Source organism: Canis lupus, chromosome 37 (genome assembly GCF_003254725.2).
Source record: "Canis lupus dingo isolate Sandy chromosome 37, ASM325472v2, whole genome shotgun sequence".
Classification (NCBI taxonomy): domain Eukaryota; kingdom Metazoa; phylum Chordata; class Mammalia; order Carnivora; family Canidae; genus Canis; species Canis lupus.
In genome coordinates, this window is record NC_064279.1 from 1807766 (window position 1) to 1831964 (window position 24199).

General features: G+C 31.9%; 1 protein-coding gene across 4 annotated transcripts in view; it reads left to right on the forward strand.

Annotated features, from left to right (window-relative positions):
• Positions 1–24199, forward strand: part of GLS (glutaminase) — a 75120-nt gene that overhangs the window by 25382 nt on the left and 25539 nt on the right. For 2 of the 4 annotated variants that reach the window (XM_025442019.2, XM_049106777.1), the window contains exons 8-14: positions 7335–7367; positions 7457–7515; positions 10573–10639; positions 11171–11221; positions 14110–14286; positions 16134–16265; positions 19737–19829. In XM_025442019.2, coding sequence (XP_025297804.1) covers positions 7335–7367; positions 7457–7515; positions 10573–10639; positions 11171–11221; positions 14110–14286; positions 16134–16265; positions 19737–19829 — 612 coding nt within the window. Of the gene's footprint in view, positions 1–7334; positions 7368–7456; positions 7516–10572; positions 10640–11170; positions 11222–14109; positions 14287–16133; positions 16266–19736; positions 19830–20809; positions 23505–24199 lie in introns of those variants that run through there. The other 2 variants (XM_049106776.1, XM_025442020.3) reach the window with 2 other exon arrangements.

Genomic DNA, 24199 nt, shown 5'->3' on the forward strand with positions numbered 1-24199 from the left:
CTATTATTTTTCTTATGCTTTGTTTCACATTGTGTGTTTTGATTGTTTTAGTGTCTGGTTTTCCTTAATAATTGGAAACTCTAATGTTGTTTGGAATAAATATTTGAAAATGATTCAGTTGTATGATACTATTTAGATTTTTAATTTCTAATTATAAATTCATTTGTTCAAATAAATTTCATTTATGTTTAGAACATTTATATACTTTCTTCAGTAAATCTGTGCCTACCTTTTCCAAGCATGAAAAAAACCTAACTACATACATTAGTGAGGATGGGATTCCCTGATTACACAAAGGATGTTTGGATATAAATTACACCCTTGGCCCAATTAATAAAGATTTAGCTAATTTGTATACTAGAAATTCTCTCTTTCATGAATTTTATATGTTCATGAGAAAAGGCTTTAAAATGGAAGACTACTACCATAAGAATTATATATGTTGTTATTTTAGGGCAAATACTTTGTTACATCTAGCTGTTCATGACTGTTATACTTCAGATAAAAGTTGTGAGTTTGAGGTGAAAGAATATTTGTTTATTGTAGAAAATTATGATACAGATCTGTGCTAGGCAGTCCTTCCTTCAGTCCTTGCCTTGTAGTGTGAGGTGGACACAAGTATAAATGGGTCCTTACAGTGAAATTTAGTAAACATTGCGATGAGAGAAAAGTCTCATTAATTACTGTTTGGATTTGAACAAGTAGTAAATTAGAGGTGAGGAAAATTATGATACTACAACCTATATATTAGTGCTTGATGAGAAAACTACTAGAATGGTTCCAGACCTTTTTTACCTTTTTTGGGTCTTCCCAGAAAAATGTTCATGTATAATGATTTTATATAAACTTTAAGGAGTTCACAGACCCTTTGAAGCTGATCCGTCATCTTATACTGGAGAAAGAGTAACGTAGCACACCAATACTATTTTCAGGAAAGGGTATTTATAGATGATTTTAAAAAGCCTTCCTTAACTGCATGCAATTAAACATCTTTTGTTTATATGGGTTTCATATACTCTGCTGAAATGCTGCATGTGAGAAATGCATGTCTGGTCATATCACACCATCACTTCATCAGTTTCACTTCCCATGTTCAGTCAGGAGCCATAAAAGTCACATGGAGCCACATTAACATAAACACAGACAGTGAAAGAAATACGTATACACAACATAAGTGTGGTTCAGTGTTCCAACAGTGCAAAAATTTAACTGAGTCATCTGGTATTTATAAATTTGATCAGTGATTTTATTTTTATTTTTTTATTTTTTATTTTTTTTTAGTGATTTTAGATATATAAACATTTTTAATTTACTGGCACAGTTGAAAAATGAGGCTTTGGGATATAGTTTATTTTTAAGGTCACTTTCTTGGAATTTTTGTTTTGTTTTTAGAAGTGTTTCACAAGTTTCTTTTTCTTAAATGACGTTCATCCTAAGTGTTGGAGGGGTAAGCTTCATCTCCCTCTGTAAAACTGACTGCCCTAGAACATAACACTTTCTTTAGGCTGTTTTAAAAAAATTCAGAACTCCTCTAAAAATTTGTATGTGATCTGTGCAAGTTGTATGATCACGTATTTATGAATTGGTAATCGAAATTGAGGTAACAAAACCGTAGCGAGAAGGGTCTTCAAGTCCAGCCTTCTTACTTTACACAGATGCAGTGAGAAACTGAGCCTTAGGGACTGACAGCAAGTAGAGCCAGGCTTGAGCTAAATCTGATTTGTTTGTTCTTCATTAGAATCCGCTGTGCATATTTAATGTAGGTGTTTGCTGTTTCTCTAGATGACATCCTTGTCTTACCCAGCATGGTTATATTGTCCAAAAAGCAGAAATTTTATTTTCTTTATTTTAACTTGTACAAAAGATAACAATTTATTGGCTTAAAAGTCACATCTGATTTTTAGTGGGTGTAATATGGCATTCTTTGGACATTAGTCAGTCCCTACTATCTGTAAGGAACTACCCCTTTTCTCAAGGAGCTTGCATTTGAGTACACAAAGCGTGGATATATTTTACCATGGCTAACTAGATGTGAATTTTGTTTAGCTCTTTGAGTTAATGACCTTAAGGCTATTTTTTCTTTCAAACTTCAACTTTATTTAATGCTATCAAAACATTCTCTTCATGTTATTAGTCTTCTCCCATCCCCCCCCAAAAATTAAGTAGAGTCTTTAGTAAGACTCTTTATTTCTTAATTTTGTAGTATTGATATTTTTTCCTTGTAGGATTGGAGGTGATCCTCAGGAAATGGGGGAAGAGGCAGAGCAAATGTTCAAAAGGATTAGCAGATTGTGGAAAAAAAGGAGGATTTGGACAGAAGGAACCTGTTGCATAAATTCTTAACTACTAAACTTGTAGGAAAACTCCAAAATTTTAAATTTTAAACAAAGCTTATATAGGTAAATACCTTCAAAAAAACCAAATGTCATTTTGTACTTAAAATGCACATAATTTTAAAACTATAAACTATCCTTTCTTTTTCTTTGTGGTAACTATTAAGTTTAAAAGAATACTTTTTGATGCAGTTTGTTTTATATGATGATATGGTTGCTTGATTTAAAGGGAAGAGTAAAAAATTTAAAAGCACAGTTAACTCTGGATGAAATAGTATACATACATATTTTTTTTTCTTTGCAGTGGTAAAGCTACCTAGTTTTAGTTTAAAAGTTAAGATTTCCGGATGACTTCAGGATTAGGGTGGGAAAATGAGGACAACATATTACAAGATAATTGCTATACTTCTGCCTTTTTATTTTGAAGATAAAGAATAAATTTCATTGTCTTCTCTGCTTCTGTCTCTCTTTATTCTAGTGGTAGTTTCCAGGTTTTGTCTTTTGAAGAAGCTCAATTTTATTTTTACATCAGAACTATTTTTAAATTTAAAAAAATCAGACTTTCTCTTTTTAAAAGACAGTTTAATCTTACTCCATGAAAATAAGATGAGTTTAGTTTGTATGTATGTATATAATGCTCAGTTTGGTTATGTTAGCAGTAACCTGTTGGATGCACTTAAGCCACACTTTTAAGTGGTTTGTGGCTCTGGGGAGAACTGGCTGATGCCTTTCGACTTAGTGATTTTATTGTTACTGTTTTATTTACTCCATGTTTATGTCAGTTGAATTGTTTGAGTTTTTTTTAATGAAAGGCAGATGATTCATTGCCAACAGAGTTCACTTTTCCCTTTATATTTAGGATTAATCTATAAAATACTACATTTAGAACCTTATTTTTTACCTGTAATATCTATTTTAAGTTTTCCAAGTATTTTTTAGCTTTAAGGCATTTTCTGTGGCAAGATTAAACTAAGAGTAATTCTATAAAATCATTTTTGGTTACTTCTTCTTGCCTCTTTTTTATGCCTCTTTCCTGTGTGATCTCTAATTTTCAGTTGGCTTTTACACTCCATACTTTATGAATGGAATCAAGTGATTTCTTTACAAACTAAATGATTAATGCACTGACTTCAAATGAATCATTTTTTATTTTATTAGATGTTCCTGTTGACTGTAATATTTTCACCAGTGTTTTAATGTAAAATACATAATTCAGTTTAGGAGTATGTTGTAAAAAGCTATAAAAACACTCCAGTATATTTATATTAATTTTTTGAACAGCCAATGTTCACAAGTCTCTGCCTTTTTATCACTTTTTCTTTCATAAAGTTTTTTTCAGTGAAATGGAAATTCTTTAACTTGGTGTAGGTATGTTTACGGAGAAATTAATTTGTATGATTTTCCAGTCTCCGGATCTAATTACTACCCTTTTCAAACAAAATGTGCTTTGCTTTTTAAAAGTCATTTGATCTCCAGGATCCTGTAAGTCTTCTTTAACATATGAAAATCCTTTTAGAAATGTCCTTTATCTCTACTCCTCCAATTTAAATGTATATATAATCAGTCATTCCTTACAATCACAGTGCAGCTCATTCTGCCCATTGGTCCTTGCTCTAATACACACTTTTTCATACAAAAAATAAAAATCATTTAGAATAAAAATAAAAATAAATAAAAATCTTTTGGCAAATGGATTTGATAAATCATTTGGTAAATATATTTGCTCCAATTTATTTTTTTAAGCTTTTCTACTGTACTTACTATTTATCACTATAACTTTTTCTAAGATTAAAATAACATCTTTTTTTAAAAAAAAAATTTATTCATGAGAGACAGAGAAAGAGAGGCAGGCAGAGACACAGGCAGAGGGAGAAGCAGGCTCCAGGCAGGGAGCCCAACGTGGGACTTGATCCTGGGACTCCAGGATCACACCCTGGGCTGAAGGCGGCGCTAAACCACTGAGCCACCCGGGCTGCCCCTAAAATAACATATCTAATAATGGTTGTACAGTGATTTAAAACTGGGATAAATGTATCCCTGGTTATGGGAATTTTTTTCCAAGAGATAAAGGGGCATTTGATAGTTTTAAGACTATCAGTTTCCAAATCTCAGTTTCCATGTGTGTCTTTTTTAAAATTAGTCTATCATTGGTCCAAATTTCCTCCCATTTTTCATAAAAAGGCATACTTCTCATATGTCCCAAATTTTACTATGGTGCACTGCTTCAGGTTGTAAAAACCTCTGGGGCAACAATAGAAGAGAACACTTTTGAATTAGAGTCAGTGGTATTGAGGATATGAATCATAACGAGGGGAAAAAGCTCTCTGGTACTAGGTTGTTTTAGGTCTTTGGTTTCAAGAAAATGGACGGAGGATCTAATCAAGTTGTTAGAGCATTATAATTTCTAAGGATGGATTACTGTGTGACTTTTATATGTAATATGGTAGATATGTAAAGAACTGAGTGGTATTGCTATAACAAAACCCTTTCTATTTCTATCCAATTCTGTTTCAACAAGATTTCTCAACTCACACATCTGTCAAAATTTTAAATAGATTTATTTCCTTATTCTAGCAGTAGAAAATAATTTACTTATACGTGAACTAATTAAAAATCAATTACTATGTCAAAGAGAAAAATATATTCTAAAGTAACCATTGTAAGTTAACACGAGACATTAACATTTTTTCTTTAACTTTTTATGAAATATTTCAAACATACAAAATAAACATGATAGTGGAACTAGCCCCCATTTACCTGGCTTCTGATTTTCATAACCTCTCTTCCTCTACCCCTCTGTACCCTACTATTAGATAATGATAATGGATATTTTTTTACAGTTTATATTTTTGCTTATGGGGGGGTTTACTCTAGTTAATTTTGTAATGTGTGCTTTTTTTCCTAATGTTATGCAAATAAACTTTATACAGTTATTTTTTTTAGGAATTATAATAACTTGACATTTTGTAATGATTATTAAAGCCCACATATCCCTGAGGTACACAGAATCTTCCCAAGAGATAATGGGGGCAAATATATTTTATTGACTTGAGTTAAATACTATTTTCAGAGTAGATAGTAAGAACAAACGTTAATCAAGTGCTTTCACATTTAAATTTTGGGGCGAGACCTTCTTGGGTCAAGAAAAATCAGTTAAACACTTTATTTTGCTTGTTTATATAATCTGCCTAGGACATTTCAAGTAGCTTATCCAAAATGTTATATAATGATTGACATTAGTAAATATCAATTGTTTTTAAAGACAGCATAGAAGCAAAATTTAATTGTGCTTTAATGTAGAAAGTTACAAAGTAGACCAAGCATGTGCCCATAGCCTGGAGTTGAAACAGTTTTTTTTTTTTCTTTTTATTAACCATGACAGCTAAATAAAGAAAATTTGTATTTGTTTTGTAGTGCACAGTTTAGGTCAGAGAATGAAAGTTCAGTATAACTTGTTTATTTTACATTGATTAATTGTATAATGGTAATTATCCATGTAACATCCCAATACAAATGCTGAGATCCTTTTCCAAAAGAGTTGCTTCTTCTTTTTTTTTTTTTTTTCTTTTTCAAAGGTTAAAAAGGTTTTTGTGGTTTAAATGTTGTTACATATTTTACAGCATTAGGATCTATGGAATATTTTGACAACTGCAACAGTTCAATGAAGTTGGTAATTTCTTCTTTTAATTATTTTTCATTGAACAGCTTTGGAGTTACATTTCTACATTTTGAATTCTGGTGTATTATAAGGAAAGAAAACTTAAAATATGTCAAAGGGTACTTTAGAGAAAATACATAGATAGTGATTACAATATGGCGGTAGCTAAATTATTTTTACCTTGTTTAAGCTTTGCTAATGCCTAATTTTGATGATACAGTCTGTTCTTTGCAGCTACTGATTGTATATGTGATTGACATCCTTTCTTAAATAAGTTGATTTGTAAGGTTTCACAGATCAGTCACATTCCAGTCCATTTGTAAAGTGGATGAACCTGGCTTTATTCAGTTAAATAAGTCTCTGGTACAGTTTTCCCCCTCATAATAAAATTTTAAAATGTAATGTTTTGAAATTTTTGAGAGCTAAGAAATTTGTTTTTAAATTTTTAGTTGTCAAATTTTATTTTAAGCCTGTTTTAAAAATTAGAGATGTATTGTTTCTATTGGGTGCACATCACCAATTAATACGTTTGATTTCAGATCTACATCTTACTGCTTTGTAAACTTCGCCGAGGTAAAATGAAACCATTTGGCTACTTGAACTGATCTACGATACATAGGTTTTTCCTATTGACATTTGCAGTAGCTAACATGTCAGAAATAGAAGTGATGAAACAATACATCTTCCATGCTTTGAATTGGCATAATGCTAAATTCATATGTAGCTAATTTTTTAGAGACTGCGGAATATATATTTTTTTAGTTCAAGTATTGTTAAAACAAATGAGATATTAAAGGTAGAGCTTTCTTTACACTAGCAAAATGTATTCAGAATGTTTGCATATACTAGAATTATAAAAGATTAGTTTTGCAACATAACTCATTCTTCTAACTCTAATGCTGGTTTAAGGTTATTTTAAAAATATGAGTAGATTGTTCTTAATTGAAAACCATAATTTATAAATACTCAATTCTTTTCTAAGGGTGAAACTTTATTTTAAGTTTTTTTCTAAATATGAAATTAAATGACGTTCTAGAATATTTTATGTTGTCATGAAAGATAAGGGAATTTGGGGTAACTAAAATTTTTTAACTTTGGGTTGGGTAAAGATACTTAAAATAAAGCATTCCCTTCCATTATCAACATATTGGTGTTAATAAAAGAACATGTAAAAAGTTTATGTAAATATTAAATTATTGTAGAAGTATTTCCTAGTCTTAAAAGTACTAATGCACAGTATATTAATTATAATGATAGCACTTTGAAATTTTGATATTATATTCACTTAAAACTTAACTGTGGGGTGATATCTATATTAATATATTTGTCTCATTTCTTTGCAGCAAGGAGTGAATAATGCTGAAAAATTTGACTATGTAAGTGTAACGTGGAATTGTTTTCAAACTGTATTTATATTCCTTATTTATTTGTTTTTTGACTAATACTTTCTAATTTTGGTTTATAGGTGATGCAGTTTTTGAATAAGATGGCTGGCAATGAATATGTTGGATTCAGTAATGCAACGTGAGTCTGATTTGTGACATACGGTTTTTATAAATAGGCCAAGCCTCTTTAACAAAAATATCTGGATTATAGAATTTTATTTTAAATACTGTTTTGTCCCTCCTCTCTCCTTCCCTTTTCCCCTCCCTCTATATTATAATACACAGTATACTTAGAATTCATCTATTTTCCTTTGTTGGTCCTAGAGCTTACTTCAGTGAATAAATACTTAAAATTTGGTCATTAGAGGGAAATTAATTCTAAATTACCTGAGGGAGAACCCTTAAATGCTTTTCAGTAGTTTTGATAAACTTCTTGTGAGTAATTATAGAATTAGAAGGGACCCCAACTTTACATTAAATTAGTGATATTTAGTTTTCTCTTTGTACTACATGTCTTACTTCTCTCTTTTTTTAAAGATTTTATTTATTTATTTTGAGAAGGAGCAAGCCAATGTGCCTGAGTTGGGGGAGGGGAATGCAGAGAGAGAAGGACAAGCTGACTCCAAGCTGAGTTGTGGAGCCTGAAACCGGGCTCCATCCCTAGACCCTGAGATCATGACCTGGCTGAAACCAAGAAAGCAGAGACTTAACTGACTGAGCTACCCAGGCACCCCTATCTTACCTGTCCTTGGCTAATGACTTTCACCCCAATTTTTTATTTTGAAATTTGCCAGTCTACAGAAAAGTTGAAAGAATAAGCAATGAATATTTGGATATCTTTCACCCATATTTTCTTTTTTTTTTTTTCTTTCACCCATATTTTCTGATTAATATTTTGTCTCATCTGCTTTTCCTTAAACTCTTTAAACAGAGGCATTTAAAAACGTGTATCTCTCTGTATATGTACATATATGTAAATATACATGTAAGTGGTAGATTTTTTTTTCCTGAAATAATAGAAATAGTTACCATAATATTTCACTCTTAAATAACTCAACATGTGTATTCTAGGAATAAGGATATTCTACAGAACCACAATACTGTCAACATACTTAAGATCATAAACATTAATTTAAAAGTACCATTAATATGTACATGTCCTCAATTGTCCCCTAATTGCCTATTCTGGCCTTTTTTCCCCAGGAATTAATCAAAGCTCATGCAATACATTTATGTCTTTTTTGCTTTATTAAAATAGAAGAGTTCCCCTGCCCTACACCCTTGCTTTATAAAATTTTATTAAATGGCTTTCTTTCAGGAGTGCCAATCACTTGTCTTACAAAGCAGGAATTAACTCACTTTCTGTGAAGGACCAGAGAGTGAATCTATTAGACTTGTGGGCTATATAGACTCTGTGTTGCAGCTACTTGTTCTACTGTTTTAATAGGAAAGCAGCCAGAGACCATATGAGATGGTGTTCCAAAAAACTATTTATAAAAATAGGCAGCATCTGCCCCATGGGCTATAGTGGATATTCATTCCCCATGTTGAGTAGGTCTGGTTGTTTCCTATGGTTAAAGTTTAAACAGTTTTGACATGAATACTAACCGGGTAATACTTTGTACTACATGTTTCAGGAGGGGAAAAGTTTCAGGTTTGTCTCCCAACTTTTATTCATCAGCTTAAGTATCTTTTCTAGGAAGTTTTTCATGAATCTCATCTCACTTCTCTTATGTGCTCTCATATTACCATATTTAATTGTGCTTAATCTATTTCTCTCTGCCTTATCACCACTATTAGATTCTGATCTTCTTTATACCTGGATAGAATATGTTCCAGTTCACACTTGTATTTCTGTTATTTGGCAGATAATAGACACTTGATATGGTGTTTGATGAACAGAGCTATATGCTAGGTGCTGTGATAATTGCTGAGTAGTTAGTACATTATGTTGATTTTTTTTTTTTTAGGTATGGCAAGTTGACAAGTTTATTTTCAAGAGCTTTTCTACATCCAGCATTGTTTTTCTAACCAGAGGAACCTTAAAATGCATAGTTAGGTGGGACTGCCACCTCCCACTCCATGATCAGCCATACAGAGTGTCATGCTCAGCTCTTTTGTCAGCAGCCATCTAGACCCTTGTAGGTTGATTTCTTAAATGTACTACCAATGAATTAAATTAAAACTTACTCTCTTTCTTCTCAAACTCCTCTTTGTTCCAGGTTCCCATCAGTTGGTATCACGATCCTTTCAGTAGACTGCATTAAAAATCTAGACTTTTGTACCAGACTTCATTCACCCTGTTTCTCCTCTTTCCCATCAGGTTTGAAGACTTGCCAAACTATTCTCGTGTTTGATCATACATCTCCTTCCATTCCTATCATCACTACCTAAGTTTAGGCTTTTGGTGGCTCTTTACTACTCTAGTCTCCTAGTAACATCACTCATCCTTTCTTTTTTTTCCCTTTCCCAAATGATGTCATATTTCTCCTTCTAAAATGCAGTTCTGACGAGATAATTTGATTGAAAGCCCTTAAGCTTTCATTTTGTTGGCAATCAGGAGCAATTTTTAGCATCTATTAGTCTTGATAATGTCCTAGTCCCCTTTGCTAGTTTGATGTTTCTCCACTCTTCTCCATGAACCCTATTTTCCAGATACGTCAGAATATGTGTCATTCTATTCAGTGAAGTCCTGCCTTTTATACTTGTAACTTTGTTTATGCTGCATGGAATTTGCCACTACCTAGGCTTACCCCTGAGATCTGTTAATCCAACAAATGACTAAAGGCCCATTTCATGTATCCCTCTCTCAGTGAAATTTCCATGGATTCCCTCAGTTGGAATTAATTATTGTACTTTTGGAGGATCCAGAAGATGTTGCAACTTTTTAGTATATTGCTTAATAGTGGAATATTTAATAATTTTTAAATTAGCTTCTTTATTCACAAAATGTGAAGACTTCAAAGAGCCTTAGATCATTTAAGTCCTTTTACAGCTGAGGAATTTAAGACTGAAAGAATTGTCACTTAAATGACTTCCCCAAGACACATAGCCTATTGACAGAACTGGGACTGGAACCCAGAAGTCTTGACTCTTAGATCAGTGTTCTTTTTACTGTACTTTGCTATACAAATTAAACTACGGTATAGTCATACTCTTACAGAAAATAAATAAAGCTATTTTCTTTTCCTCCTAGGTTTCAGTCTGAAAGAGAAAGTGGAGATAGAAATTTTGCAATAGGATATTACCTGAAAGAAAAAAAGGTTTTTGAATTTTTGTTTCTATTTTAACTTATTTTATTAAATAAAACATATAAAGATGTATGTTAAGAACTCAACAATAGCTTTTAAGCAACTTACTACTCTTTAAGGTGCAGAAGTTTTTACAAGACACCCTTGAGTTAATGGTATCAAAATGTTAATATTAAATTGATTTGCTATCTGGCATTCAAGTATTTGACTAGTTATATTAATGCAAGTTTTGCTTAAGGATTAGCCCATTTTTTCAAAAGTGTAATGCCAGACTTTGCTGATTATAGTTACTTTTTAAATTTTAAGAGGGTAGTCCAGTAATTTAATTTATAAATTATGAATCAGCATATCATTGTTAAACTAGTATCTAGAAATCTGTATGTGATATAGTTTTACTTTATCATTCTTCATATTTCACACTTATACTCTTTTATAGATTATGTGCTGTTTTCTCAAGATGAAATATTTGTGTACATTTTAAATTTAATCTTTATGTTTTATGTGCATATATTCTTATTTTTAATTGTCTTTTTGTTTTTCCAGTGTTTTCCAGAAGGCACAGACATGGTTGGTATATTAGACTTCTATTTCCAGGTAACTTACTTTAACTCTCTTTGAATTAGAAGTGAGTCTGTGACATTTTGCAGAATATAGGTGTCTGTGAAATCATGGCTCCAGCTTAAGACAAATACATTTATCATTGACATTCAAAAAGAAAAGCCTTCATGAAAGACAATTTCATGTCTTTTTCTCCTAAAATATATTATGCCTCAAGATATAGGGAAAGTTTTTTTTCTATACAAACATTATATTAAAACAACAACAACAACAAACATTATATTTAAGAAGTGTCAAAAATGATGTGTAACTCCAGAAATTGGCTTATCCTTATTATGACTAAGTTGATTTCTTAACTTTTCAATATTGTTTGGAGGATTTTTTTTTTTATCAGAGGGTTCATAGCATCTTAAAGTAGTTTTTCTTTCAGTTAATTCATTTTTGCAGTATCATATGATGGGTTTTTTCTAAGTTAAAGTAGCTCTCTACATTCAGGAAGGAGGTGGGCCACTCCCATAGATTGCTGTGGTTATAGAACTCACTTATGTTTTGTGGGTTTTTTTAAGATTTTAATTTATTTGGGAGAGAGACCGAGCATGAGTGGGGATGGAGGAGCAGAGAGAGAGAGGGAGAAGTAGGCTCCCCACTGAGCAGGGAGCCCAATGTGGGGCCTCCATCCCAGGATGGATCATGACCTGAGCTGAAGACAGAAGCTTAACCAACGGAGTCACCTAGGTGCTCCAGAACTCAGTTTTAAATAGCCTCCCTGGACATCCCTCTTTTCTCCTTGTGTTTTCAGTTCAGTTCATTCAGTTCATTATTAAATCTGTAATTTAATAAATTGGTGCCTCTGATGGACCAATTTAAACTACGTAGTAACTAATTAATTAGTATCGATTTCTAGTTAACCTTACATTTGTCTGTCTTTACTTTTAAAGAAGTACTTGAATTTCAATTTTGTAATAATCTTAAAAAATATATAGGAGAGGTTGATAATGAAATAGATTTTGATGGCAGTTTTTCACCTGCTGATGTGAAGAACTGTGAGTCAAGAATACAGGCTATTCATATAAATTCAAGGCCTAATCTGGCCACTTTTTAGCCATATGACCTAATTTCAGTTACTTAGACCTAGTTTGATTATGTGTAGCACATGCTTGTCCTAACATTCTGCATTACCTTGAAGACAACCTGAGTTAATGTGTGTGAAATTTCTTTGAAGCTATAAAGTGTTAAATAAAATATAGCATCATAGTTACTTTTATCCTGTAGCCCTTATTTTTCCTCCAGCCCATATGAATTTCTTCTATACAGATAATGTTTCTTTTCCTTTGGTATACATACTTTGGCTGTTACAGCCTAGATGCTACTAATGTGAAATGTCTGCACTTCTGGGCAAAAGTCAAGAGAAGGCCATAGAAGCCTTATATTTTTGGAGAAGGGCTGTATGTAATTGAACATTCGTCAGGGTATCAGGAAGTGCTCTCAAATTGGGATTTGTCAAATTAGTATATCATCTTATGACAAGCAAAATTCCAATTAATACTAAGTATAAATTAGGAAATGATCATAGGAATTTAAATCTTACTGATTTTAGAAAGCCTTTCATGATTAGATCTCCTATAAGTCTTTGCTGTCTGGTTAAGTATAGTAAGTAGGTTTGGTAGTTTTGAAGAAAAAGGGAAGAGATTTTAATATACATAAGCAAAAGTAAAAGCCATAAGTGGTTCCCAGTCAGTTTCCTAATGCTCAGTAGTGAATTAGTTTTCCTTCCTGCTGTTTCCAAACACCTTTGGGCCTCTTGTAAAACTTGCAAGTTGAGAATCCAGTCTTTTCTTCTCCCCTTCTTATCCTCTTTCTCCTCTCCTTCCTCCTCCAGCCCCCACAGTTTTGGATGCTGTTGAGGAAAACTAAAATGGAGCATAATTACTGTTTCAGTTTTATGAGTAAATTTGGATTTGCTATGGTAAACCATGCATTATTTTGCACAATCAAAACTTCGCATTATTTTGATTTTATTTATTTATTTATTTATTTTAAAATATTTTATTTATTCATGAGAGACACAGAGAGAGAGGCAGAGACATAGGCAGAGGGAGGAGCGGGCTCCATGCAGGGAGCCTGATGTGGGACTCGATCCCGGGACTCCAGGATCATGCCCTGGGCCAAAGGCAGGCGCTAAACCACCGAGCCACCCAGGGATCCCCTTGATTACATTTAAATGCAAAATTTTCAAACTGTACTGTACCTGGACTTTGCCTTTTTTAATTCATCATAGTTTATCCATCACCCATAATCAATATCAAATAAATATTTGATTATTAATAAATGGTTTAAAAGGTAGCATTTTGATTTAGGCACACATAGTATCCAGGCTAGAGCTGTCTTAGAGTTATCTTCCCTTAATTTTTTGCATATTGCTATGTGGAGATGCTGAGCTTTGTTATAGTGTGAAATGTCAGGCATTTTAGCATTTTTTTTCCTTAAAGTGGCAATTTTCATGTAGATGCTATCATAATACTAATGTATGTTTTATCTTAATAATATATCATGACTCCTCCTTTTTCTTTTGATATAAAAAATAATTGTTAGTGTATCCAATAGTAAGTATTAATATTTAAGCAACTTTGAATATCTCTTGGGGCAATTACAAATCTTAGTGCTTAGGGGCTGGCTCTTTCGATTGTTTTGCCTAGTCTAAAAGACTAGATAACTGGGCAAATCAGTAAACCTTAGAGGGGCTTGAACTTTGTTCAAACTAAAATCTTTGGAATGTTATCAAGTTATATTAAAATTTTTCTTGGAAGAAAGATTACAGATCTGTATGAGATACCAAAAAAACTCAGATTTCCTTAAAAGTCAACTGTAGTATGAAAAATAATGTGAACCTAAATTTTTAGAATTCAGTTTTTTCTTCCTTTTAGCTATGCTCCATTGAAGTAACTTGTGAATCAGCCAGCGTGATGGCTGCAACACTGGCTAATGGTGGTTTCTGTCCAATTACTGGTGAGAGAGTACTGAGCCCTGAAGCAGTTCGAAATACTCTAAGTTTGATGCATTCCTGTGGCATGTATGATTTCTCAGGGCAGTTTGCCTTCCATGTAAGTAATTGTTTAATCTTAATTTTCTCTTGCTAGAAACTAGTCTGGACTAGTTCTTTTAAAAATACTGTTTGAACTTTGGTTCTCAAGCAGACATTAATTTTTGAGAGAGAGAGACACTTTTTCAAGGTTAATTTGTTACAGACTTGGTAAGGAATAGAGTTAAGGAGTCTGCAAGATATTCTAAAGAACTTGAAGTTTAATTTATAGAACCTCATCACTTGTACTTACAAGGCATTCCAATGTAACAGGGTTGGTACAGACATTATCTGCTTTTTCTTGTTAAATATTTAGCATTATGGCGATTACATATCTCAAGAATTCCTTAAGTTCAGAAGGAACGCATAATTGTAATGTTTAATATCTTTGGTTATGTTATAGATTTTTTAAAGCACTTAAAGTGTATTTAACAAAATATACTGCTTTAGGCTCTGTTGTACACTTGTGAACATTTGTGTATGCTTGTGCAATGAATGTATAGACTTTCTTACCTCATTCTGCCTATGTGAAGACATAATGCCCTAAAAAATTTTTTTTTAAGATTTTATTTATTTATTCATGAGAGACACACACAGAGAGGGGCAGAGACACAGGCAGAGGGAAAAAAGCGGCTCCCTGCTGAGTATGGAGCCCAATGTGGGACTCGATCCTGGAGTTCTGGGATCACGCCCTGAGCCAAAGACAGACATTCAACCACTGAGCCACCCAGGGTCCCAAAAAAAATTTTATTTGAAAATTTTAAAGCAAAAATAGAGAAATGCATTTAACATTACCCATTACTCAACCTCGATAATTATCATTATATGACCGATATTGTTTATCTTTATTCCCCACCCCGCCATAGTTTAATATGTAATTCTAAATAAGGAATTAAAAAAAAAAGTAGCATTATTACATTTTTTAAAAGATAACATCTTAATCTTTAATATCATCAAGAATTTAGTGTTCAGATGATCCGGATTGATTATTTTATAATTTCCTTGACTTGGGATGCAAATATGGGCCATATGCTGTGATAGTTGTATCTCCTCTTATTATTATTTTTTAAATCTATGGTTTCCCCCTTGATGTTTTTACTTGTTATTTTTAGTTGAAAAAACTAGGTCGTTTATCCTGTAGTTTCTCACAGTCTAGATTTTGTTTATTATATTCATACCATTGTCCCTTGTATCTTGTATTCCTTATAAATTGGTATATCCCATTCAGATGATTTTTTTTCTTTCTTAGATTCTGTGCAAAATTACTTCTAGCAATAGGTATTTAGTAGCTGAATGTTAGTAAGCCATTAGTGAATACTGTCCTGATGATACTAATTTTGTCTTTTATCATAATTATTGTCAAGTGTTCCATAATGTGAACTTAAAAGTTTTGAAGAGGATTAATTTGAATTAATCTTCTCTATTCCTCAGACAATTCTCTGACAGTATGCAGAGAATCTTTTTTTTAGAATCTTTTAAGAAGTTATAATTTCTCATTGTTTTCTAGTCATAGAATATTTTTTGAAAGTAATGTTTTATACTTTATTACATATTTATTATAGAATTTAAAATATAGTCCAAAAGAGTAAAATAAAGACATGCATACCCCACAATTTAGATATAATCTACTTTAATATTAGAGTATATCTTTTCAGATTTTTTTTCCATATTCAAATATATCTCAACCGTTCCATAGTGTTTTCTCATTCATTGTATTATAAACATGTCGAAAAATACGTACATTTGTAATGTTGGAATTCTACTGTGTATATGTAAACCATAGTAAGTTTAAGTTCCCTTATTGGGTATAACTTTTCTTTTTTTTTTAAATATTCACATCAATATCCTTTTTTTTCAAATTATTTTCAGGTTGGTCTTCCTGCAAAATCTGGAGTTGCTGGGGGCATTCTTTTAGTTGTCCCCAATGTCATGGGCATGATGTGCTGGTCTCCTCCTCTGGATAAGATGGGCAACAGTGTTAAGGGAATTCACTTCTGTCATGTAAGCATATTTTCTTAATGAAAATAATGGTCATAGAATGAAACCATCCAGTGATTCAATGTTTTAAATTTAATTCCAATGTAGTTAACATACAATAATGATATATTAGTTTCAGGTGTACAATATAAGTGACTCAGCAATTCTCTACATTACCCAGTGTTGATCATCATCATCCCCCTCACTTATTTTACCCATACTCCCACTCACCTCTCCTCTGGTAACCAGCAGTTTGTTCTCTGTAGCTGAGTCTGTTATTTGGTTTATTTCTTTTTTGCCTCTATATTTATTCTGTTTCTTAAATTCCGCATACGAGTGAAAACCATATAGTATTTGTCTTTTTCTGACTGGCTTATTACTTCACTTAGCATTATACTCTCTAGCTCCATGCATGTTGCAGCAAATGACAAGATTTCATTCTTTTTTATGGCTGAATAATATTGCATTGTGTGAATATGTATATGTGAGTGAGTGTGTGTATGTGTGTATATATACATATATATATATTCATCTGTTGATGGACATGAGCTATTTCCATAGTTTGGCTATTGTAGATAATGCTCCAGCAAACATAGAGGTGTATGTCCCTCAAATCAGTGTTTTCATATTTTTTGGGTAAATGTGAAATTGTGTAATTACTGGATCATAGGGTAACTTTTTTTTTTTTTTAACTTAAAAAACCTTCATACTGTTTTCCATAGTGGCTGCACCAGTTTGCATTCCCATCAACAGTGGTTTTGATTTGCATTACCCTGATGATGAGTGATGTTGAACTCTCATGTGTTGACCATCTGCATGTCTTTGGAGAAATGTCTGTTCATGTCTTTTATCCATTTATTAATCGGATAATTTGTTTTTTGGATATTGAGTTGTATCAATTTTGGATACTTACCCTTTATCAGATATGTCATTTGCAAGTATCTTCTTCCATATAGGTTGTTTTTTGGTTTGGTTGATTGTTTCCTTTGCTATGCATAAGCTCTTTATTTTGATTTGGTCTCAATACTTTGTTTTTGCTTTTGTTTTCCTTGCCTCAGGAGACCTACCTAGAAAGATGTTGGCTATAGCCAGTGCCGAGGAGTTACTGCCTATGATCTCTTCTAGGATTTTTATGGTTTTTAGGTCTCAACATTTAGGCCCTTAATCCATTTTAAGTTGAGTTTTGTGTATGATGTAAGAAAATGGTGCGCTTTCATTTCTTCTGCATGTAACTTTCCAGTTTTCTCAACACCACTTCTTGAAGAGACTATCTTTTTCAGCCATTGTATGTTGTTTCCTACTTTGTCAAAGACTAATTGATCATATAATTGTGAGTTTATTTCTGGATTTTCTCTTCTGTTTCACTGATCTATATGTCTGGGTTTTTGTTGTTGTTGATGTTTTTAAGATTTTATTTTGAGAGCGAGAGAACACAGCAGGGAGAGTGGCAGGCAGTGGGAGAGGGAGAAGCAGGCTCCCAGATGATCACAGAGCCTGATGTGGGGCTCAATCCCAGGACTCTGGGATCATGACCTGAACTGAAGGCAGATACTCAACTGACTGAGCCAACCAGATGCTGCTGTATGTCTGTTTTTGTGCCTGTACCATTCTGTTTTGATTACTATTGCTTTGTAATATAACTTGAAGTCTGGAATTGTGATACCTCTGGTTTTTTCTTTTTCAAGATCGCTTTGGCTATTTAGAGTCTTTTCGGTTTTATACAAATTTTAGGGTTATTCTAGTTCTGTGAAAAATGCTTTTAGTATTTTGATAGAAATTGCATTAAATCTGTAGATTGCTTTGGATAGTATAGACATTTTAATAATATTCTAATCCATGAGCATGGAGTGTCTTCCATTCCATTGCTTTGTATCATCTTAATTTTTTCATCAGTGTTTTATAGTTCAAAGTACAGGTCTTTCACCTTGTTGGTTAAGTTTATTACTAGATATTTTATTATTTTTGGTGCAATTATAAATGGGATTGTTGGGATGCCTGGGTGGCTCCGTGGTTGAGTGTCTGCCTTCGGCTCAGGGCGTTGACCCCAGGGTCCTGGGATCGAGTCCTGCACTGGGCTCCTTGTAAGGAGCCTGCTTTTCTCTCTACCTGTGTCTCTGCCTCTCTCTCTCTCTCTCTCTGTGTGTGTGTCTCATGAATAAATAAATAAAATCTTTTCAAAAATAAATAAATGGGATTATTTTCTTAATTTCTCTTTGTGGCTTATTATTAATGTATAGAAATGTATTGGATTTCTCTATATTGATTTTGTATCCTGTGACTTTACTGAATTCATTTATCAATTCCAGTAGTTTTTGGGTGGAGTCTTTAGGGTTTTTTATATATAGTATCATGACATCTGCAAATAGAGAAAATTTTCTTCTTTACCAGTTTGTATGCCTTTTATTTCTTTTGTTGTCTGATTGGTGTGGCTAGGACTTCCAGTACTATGTAGAATAAAAGTAGTGAGAGTGGACATCTGGTTCTTGACCTTAGGGTAAAAGTTCCCAAGTTTTTTCCCATAGAGTATGATGTTAGTTGTGGGTTTTTTGTGGATGTTGTATAATAATGTCATGTAAGTGGTACCATCCAGTGATTCTATTTCTTTACTCACTTCAGTGGTCTTTTGATGGTTGACATTCTCCCTACCTACCAGTTACTCATCCAGTAGCTTTCAACTGCTTCATCAGATAGCTGCCATATACTCATTTCCAAAGAAAATCGCATTTGTTGAATGCTGATGTTTTACTTGTCATGGTTTTAAAAAGTTTTGTTTTCAAAAGTTGAACTAAAGTTATTAAACTTGGAAAGGTGTTTAAATTTAAAGCACAACACAATTTATTATAGTTTAATATATCATTGTTAATATGCATGTTTATCCATAAACTACCATGAAAGTCTTTTTTTGAGGACATAAGCACTGGTAAAGTAAAATTGTTACTACTGTTGATTAGTTCAATATTTTATGTTGCTCCCCAAGTCTTGCTAATATTTCAGCTTTTGGTTTTATGGACATTTATTACTTTTTAGACTCTGTATTGAATACCATAATTTTTCTGAAAACTTTCTCAATTAAAATTCTGATTTATTCAGTTTTTTGTATTTTAGAAAAACTAGAGGACATTGGATTGCTTATAGATTACAATAGATTATAACTAGAATATTTATTTTTGTGATGCTTTATGGTTATTTGATAGAATAGTTCTTTCATATGGCCTGTTGGTATAGTGCCTGTTTTATAGGAAATGAAAATTAAACAATTTGTGGTGTAACCCCCAGGGTCATACTAGTAAGCAGTGTTCTCAAGATTTTATCCATGTCTTCTCGTTTTGATTTCAGTTCCCTTCTTGATGTATCATGCTGCTTTATTAACATACAGTGGTATTTTCCATGAGATAGTAGTTAGGTTAGGTTAGTATTAGTGTGATTTCTTTTTTAATATGAAAATCAATAGCCATTGAAGAGACAACTTCTTATACTTGTTCTGTTTATTTATAGGATCTTGTTTCTCTCTGTAATTTCCATAACTATGATAATCTGAGACACTTTGCAAAAAAACTTGATCCTCGAAGAGAAGGTGGTGATCAAAGGGTAAGCAAAATTCTTATTTAGATTATTATGATTTTTCTAAGAGAACATGAGATTCACCTGTTTGAATAGAACTTTGTTAGTGGCCTCATATATTTGCTGATCACAAAGGACTGTACACAAATTGTTGACATTTTTATCCTGGAAACTGATAAAGATATTGTTGTTTCATTTAAATTTCAACTGGTTAGCTTAGCAGCAGTGTTTCCCTCCCCACCACCCATTTTCCTATTTTAAGCGATATTTTTAAGAATTGATTCTGTTAAAAAAATAAAAAAAGAATTCTGTTCCAAGAAAACATTAGAAAGTGCTACATGCTATTCCAAAAAAAAAAAAAAAAAAAGCCTTGTTTTTACTCTTAATATTTGTTAGCTTATAGTCTTGAAGTTTATTTTGATGTGGATGGATATATAAATGGAAAAGGATTATACTACTAGTGAATGACCTTTGAAAGCCACATAGTAAGTTTTATTGGCCACTACAGTTGAGATACTTTGCTATAAAAAATGTTTAATGTAGAATTCTTGATACTCTTACTTTAAACTAATATTGTTTATCAGTGTGTTTGGCTTCATATTATTGCATATACCTGCTTTTTTAGAGCTGATATTTAAGAGTTGGGACTTAAATTTTAGGAACAAGATTTTTTTGTCTTCATAGTTATTCACTGGAACAAGGACTTGTTTTTGAGTTTTAATTAAATTCCTTTACATCCCATCTAGAAAATGTTTTATAGTAATAAATACCTAATTAGACTTGAAGCTAATAGAAATAGAAATTATTTTTAATGCATACCAAGAAAATTTTCCTATTGTTAGTTCCAATCAAAGTAACTTCTAATATATATGAGAATTATGCAAAGCCAACAGAATAGATACTTCCATGAGAGTCAACATGAGTAACATGGAACAAAACATCAAATGGTGGTGGGTGAAAATGTTAACAGATTTTAATAACATTCATTGAAAAATACCGTTTTATAGCTTGGACCTTTCTTCACTCAAGTGCACTAATAAATTATGTATGTTGCTTGAACAACTAGCATTCCTTTGGACCATTGGACTATGAAAGTCTCCAACAAGAACTTGCTTTAAAAGAGACAGTGTGGAAAAAAGTGTCACCTGAGTCAAATGAGGACATCTCTACAACTGTAGTATATAGAATGGAAAGTCTGGGAGAGAAAAGCTAAAGAAATGGGTTCTAGTTTCAGAATGTTCTTCATTTAACCTTTCAAACATCTTTAGCTTTTTTGCATACTATAAATATTTATTTGAGTTTTTTGTGTTCTCATCCTTGGGTGCTGGAGCCATAAAGCTTTTTTTCCTTTTAATCTTTGTATAAAGATAATAGATTAAAAAGTGGATTTGTTGGTCTTTAAAAAAGTATTTATAAATAAGTAAAGCATATTTGCTTTATCTTTAATGATGCAAAAAGGAAAAATTCCTTTAAATTTTTCATGGTATAATTAAAATTTTAACAATCTTCATTTTAAAATACTAACAAATATGTAATTTTTTGGTTCTAAAACCCACACATTGAACTCATAAGTTTCATTACATTTTGTTTTTTCTTTCCCAGTTTTACAACTGACATAATGTCTGTAGGAGCAATAGAAAGTTATTTCAATGCTAAATTCAAAACTAAAAAGGCAAAATTAATCCCAAATTATTTAATATAGCAGTAGATTATAAAATTAGCTTAAGGTTTACATTTTATGCCATTTTTTAGTGATAGATTGGCTTTAAATTTTTAAAACTTCATTTTAAATTTTATGAAACACTTTAAAATATAATCATGTCTTTGCTTTTTTTACTTTGCAATTCTTCTTTGTTCTGTCAAAATTGTCATGTACAGGAGTGTCTTATGTTACTAAAACATTCCAGCCAAAGAATCTCAGAAGTAAGATAATGACGTTTCACTGTTAAAAAGCTATAATGGTTACTCAGAAGGAGCAACAGTGAGTGTCTTCAAGTGAAATGTTTACCTGAACAATTTTATTTTCGTATTATCCACATTACTTTTTCTATGTTATATTTAAGTATGAATGGTGAAATCTTGGGTTTTAGCTTTTAATATTTTTATTATCATAATTTCACAAATGCTAATCTTTTATGATAAATTATAATAACATCTCAAAGTTAGCTTTATTTGAACTCTTAGAGTACTTAAATGAATTCAGTCTGATAGTAGTAAGTAAGCTACTAAAATGTTAGATCTGAATCCTTTTGGTTATAAAAATGCAATATTGAGAATCAAAACTTGTTTTTAAAAGAAGGATTATTTTGAATAATTTACAATGTTTAAAGTTTGTCTTGGCAAAGTGATTGTAAAATTCTGTAGGACCTATTCACACTTCTTCCGTCTTCCAGATATCTCTGCTTTTTCCCCACAATTTCTTTATCATAGCTGCAAGGAGTTTTTGTTTCTATTTTATTTATTTTTAAACTTAACAGATTTTGGAGGGCAGTGATGGTCTAGAAGGAGAACTTGATAGTTTTTAAGTGTCATGGCAAATAATGTGATAGATAACATCTATGAAAGTAAATAATGTAGTAAAAAAGGTTTCACTGAGTAATTTAGATACTGTTGCAAATATACAGAAAACTTGATCATATGATGTCTGGTGTTTGGGGACTATGACATTAGAAAAAGAAGTTCCCTTCCAAAGGTGTTGGTTAAAAGCTTTTTGGGCTAAGTTAAGTATTAAATTTAAATATTTAAATATATGTTAAGTTTTAGAGGATTTTTTCAAGGATTTTATGGTTACTTGAATATATCTCTAATGTACAAATGCATATCTCACTGGATGCTTCTGGTTTGGCCATTTATAGAGCAGTGTTTTTTTTTTTTTTTTTGAAGGCCTTCCTTGTTTCTCCAACACCTTTAAACAGTATCATTTGTACTGTGACTTCCACCAGAGCCATTTGCAGTTTGGGGAATGTCTTAATTGATAGATCAGAAAAAAGGCTTTATTTTTCCTCTATGCTCTAAAGTGTTAAATTTTACTATTTCATTTGGAGAGTGGTTTTACTTCATAAAATGAAAATTTAATGTTTCCCATTGTGTCCATATGTATAGATTTCAAAATTATGTTGTTAATTTATGGTACTTATGTTGGTAAAGAGCAAATGCACACTTAACAGTAAAGTAGTATTAACCTAACCTGTGTGTATAGAATCTTGTGAAGGATGAGCATCCAGAAATTTTGTAGGAGGGTATCCATATGGAAGAAGGGGGAAGGTACTGTGAATAGGCCTCCAAACTTTACTTTAAAAAAAAAAAAAAAAGGAAGAAAAATCTTTGCCAGATTTAAAGACATTCTTTAAATTGATTCCTTCAGTATTTTTAATACCTTTTCAAATAAAGTTCTTGAAAAGTACCCAGTATTGTGGATTTAACATTTCATGCCATTACTGATTCTTGATATTCAAGCATTTAGGAGTTAGCACATCTGTTTTTCTTTTTTTATTTTCATTATTAACATTTCATTTGAAATGCATATCCTTCCTGAATTACTTTATTTTTAGCATAAATGTTGTGCATTTTATCCTTAGTGTTTGGATTAAAACATTTGTGTTATTTAGCTTTCTTTCATTTGCTTTGTATATTTAAAAATGTACCTTTTATTTTCCAGTATGCCTACTTTTTGTATTGTACAATAAATTTATTTTAAGCTGATTTTATTGTTTTTTTTTGTTTTGTTTTGTTTTGTTTTGTTTTTTTGATGAAAGCAACTCTGGCATTTTAAATATAAAACAAGTATTTGGAATTTTAGCATTAAAATCTTTTATGAAGATACTATTAAAATGCTTTATATTTTTAATTCTGAGGCTGTTGAGATATTAGAAATACTCAAGGGCTTTGTTTGATTTTTTTTTTTTTTTTTTAAGCAAAGTAGAGTTGGTGGGGTTTTTTGAGGGATAGGTTGCGCTTTCCTGTTGGATGTACTAGAATTATTTGAATAAAGACTTTCCTCCCAAATTTTTTTGGGGTGTTCCATTTGACAACATAAAAAAAAAGTATACCCTATTTACTGTTTCTGCTTTCTGAGGAAGAGTATCACTGATTTTAATGGACTCTCAACTATCTGTTGTCCAGCATAGGAAAAAATATTGCTAAATAAAACGAAGAGTATCAATCATACTACTACTTTAAAATTGTCATTCACAGAGTTAATGTTGAGTGCAAGAACTATAATATAGAAATTTACCTTAACTACTTTTTAAGGAATTTAAGGATTTAAGGAATTTAATTCATTTTTAAGGAATTTTTCAGAAGGAACTTAGTTCTTCTGTATATTTACACAGCATAGTTGGTCAAATATAGTACAGTTGACTCTCAAACACAGGGTCGAACTGCATGAGACCACTTAT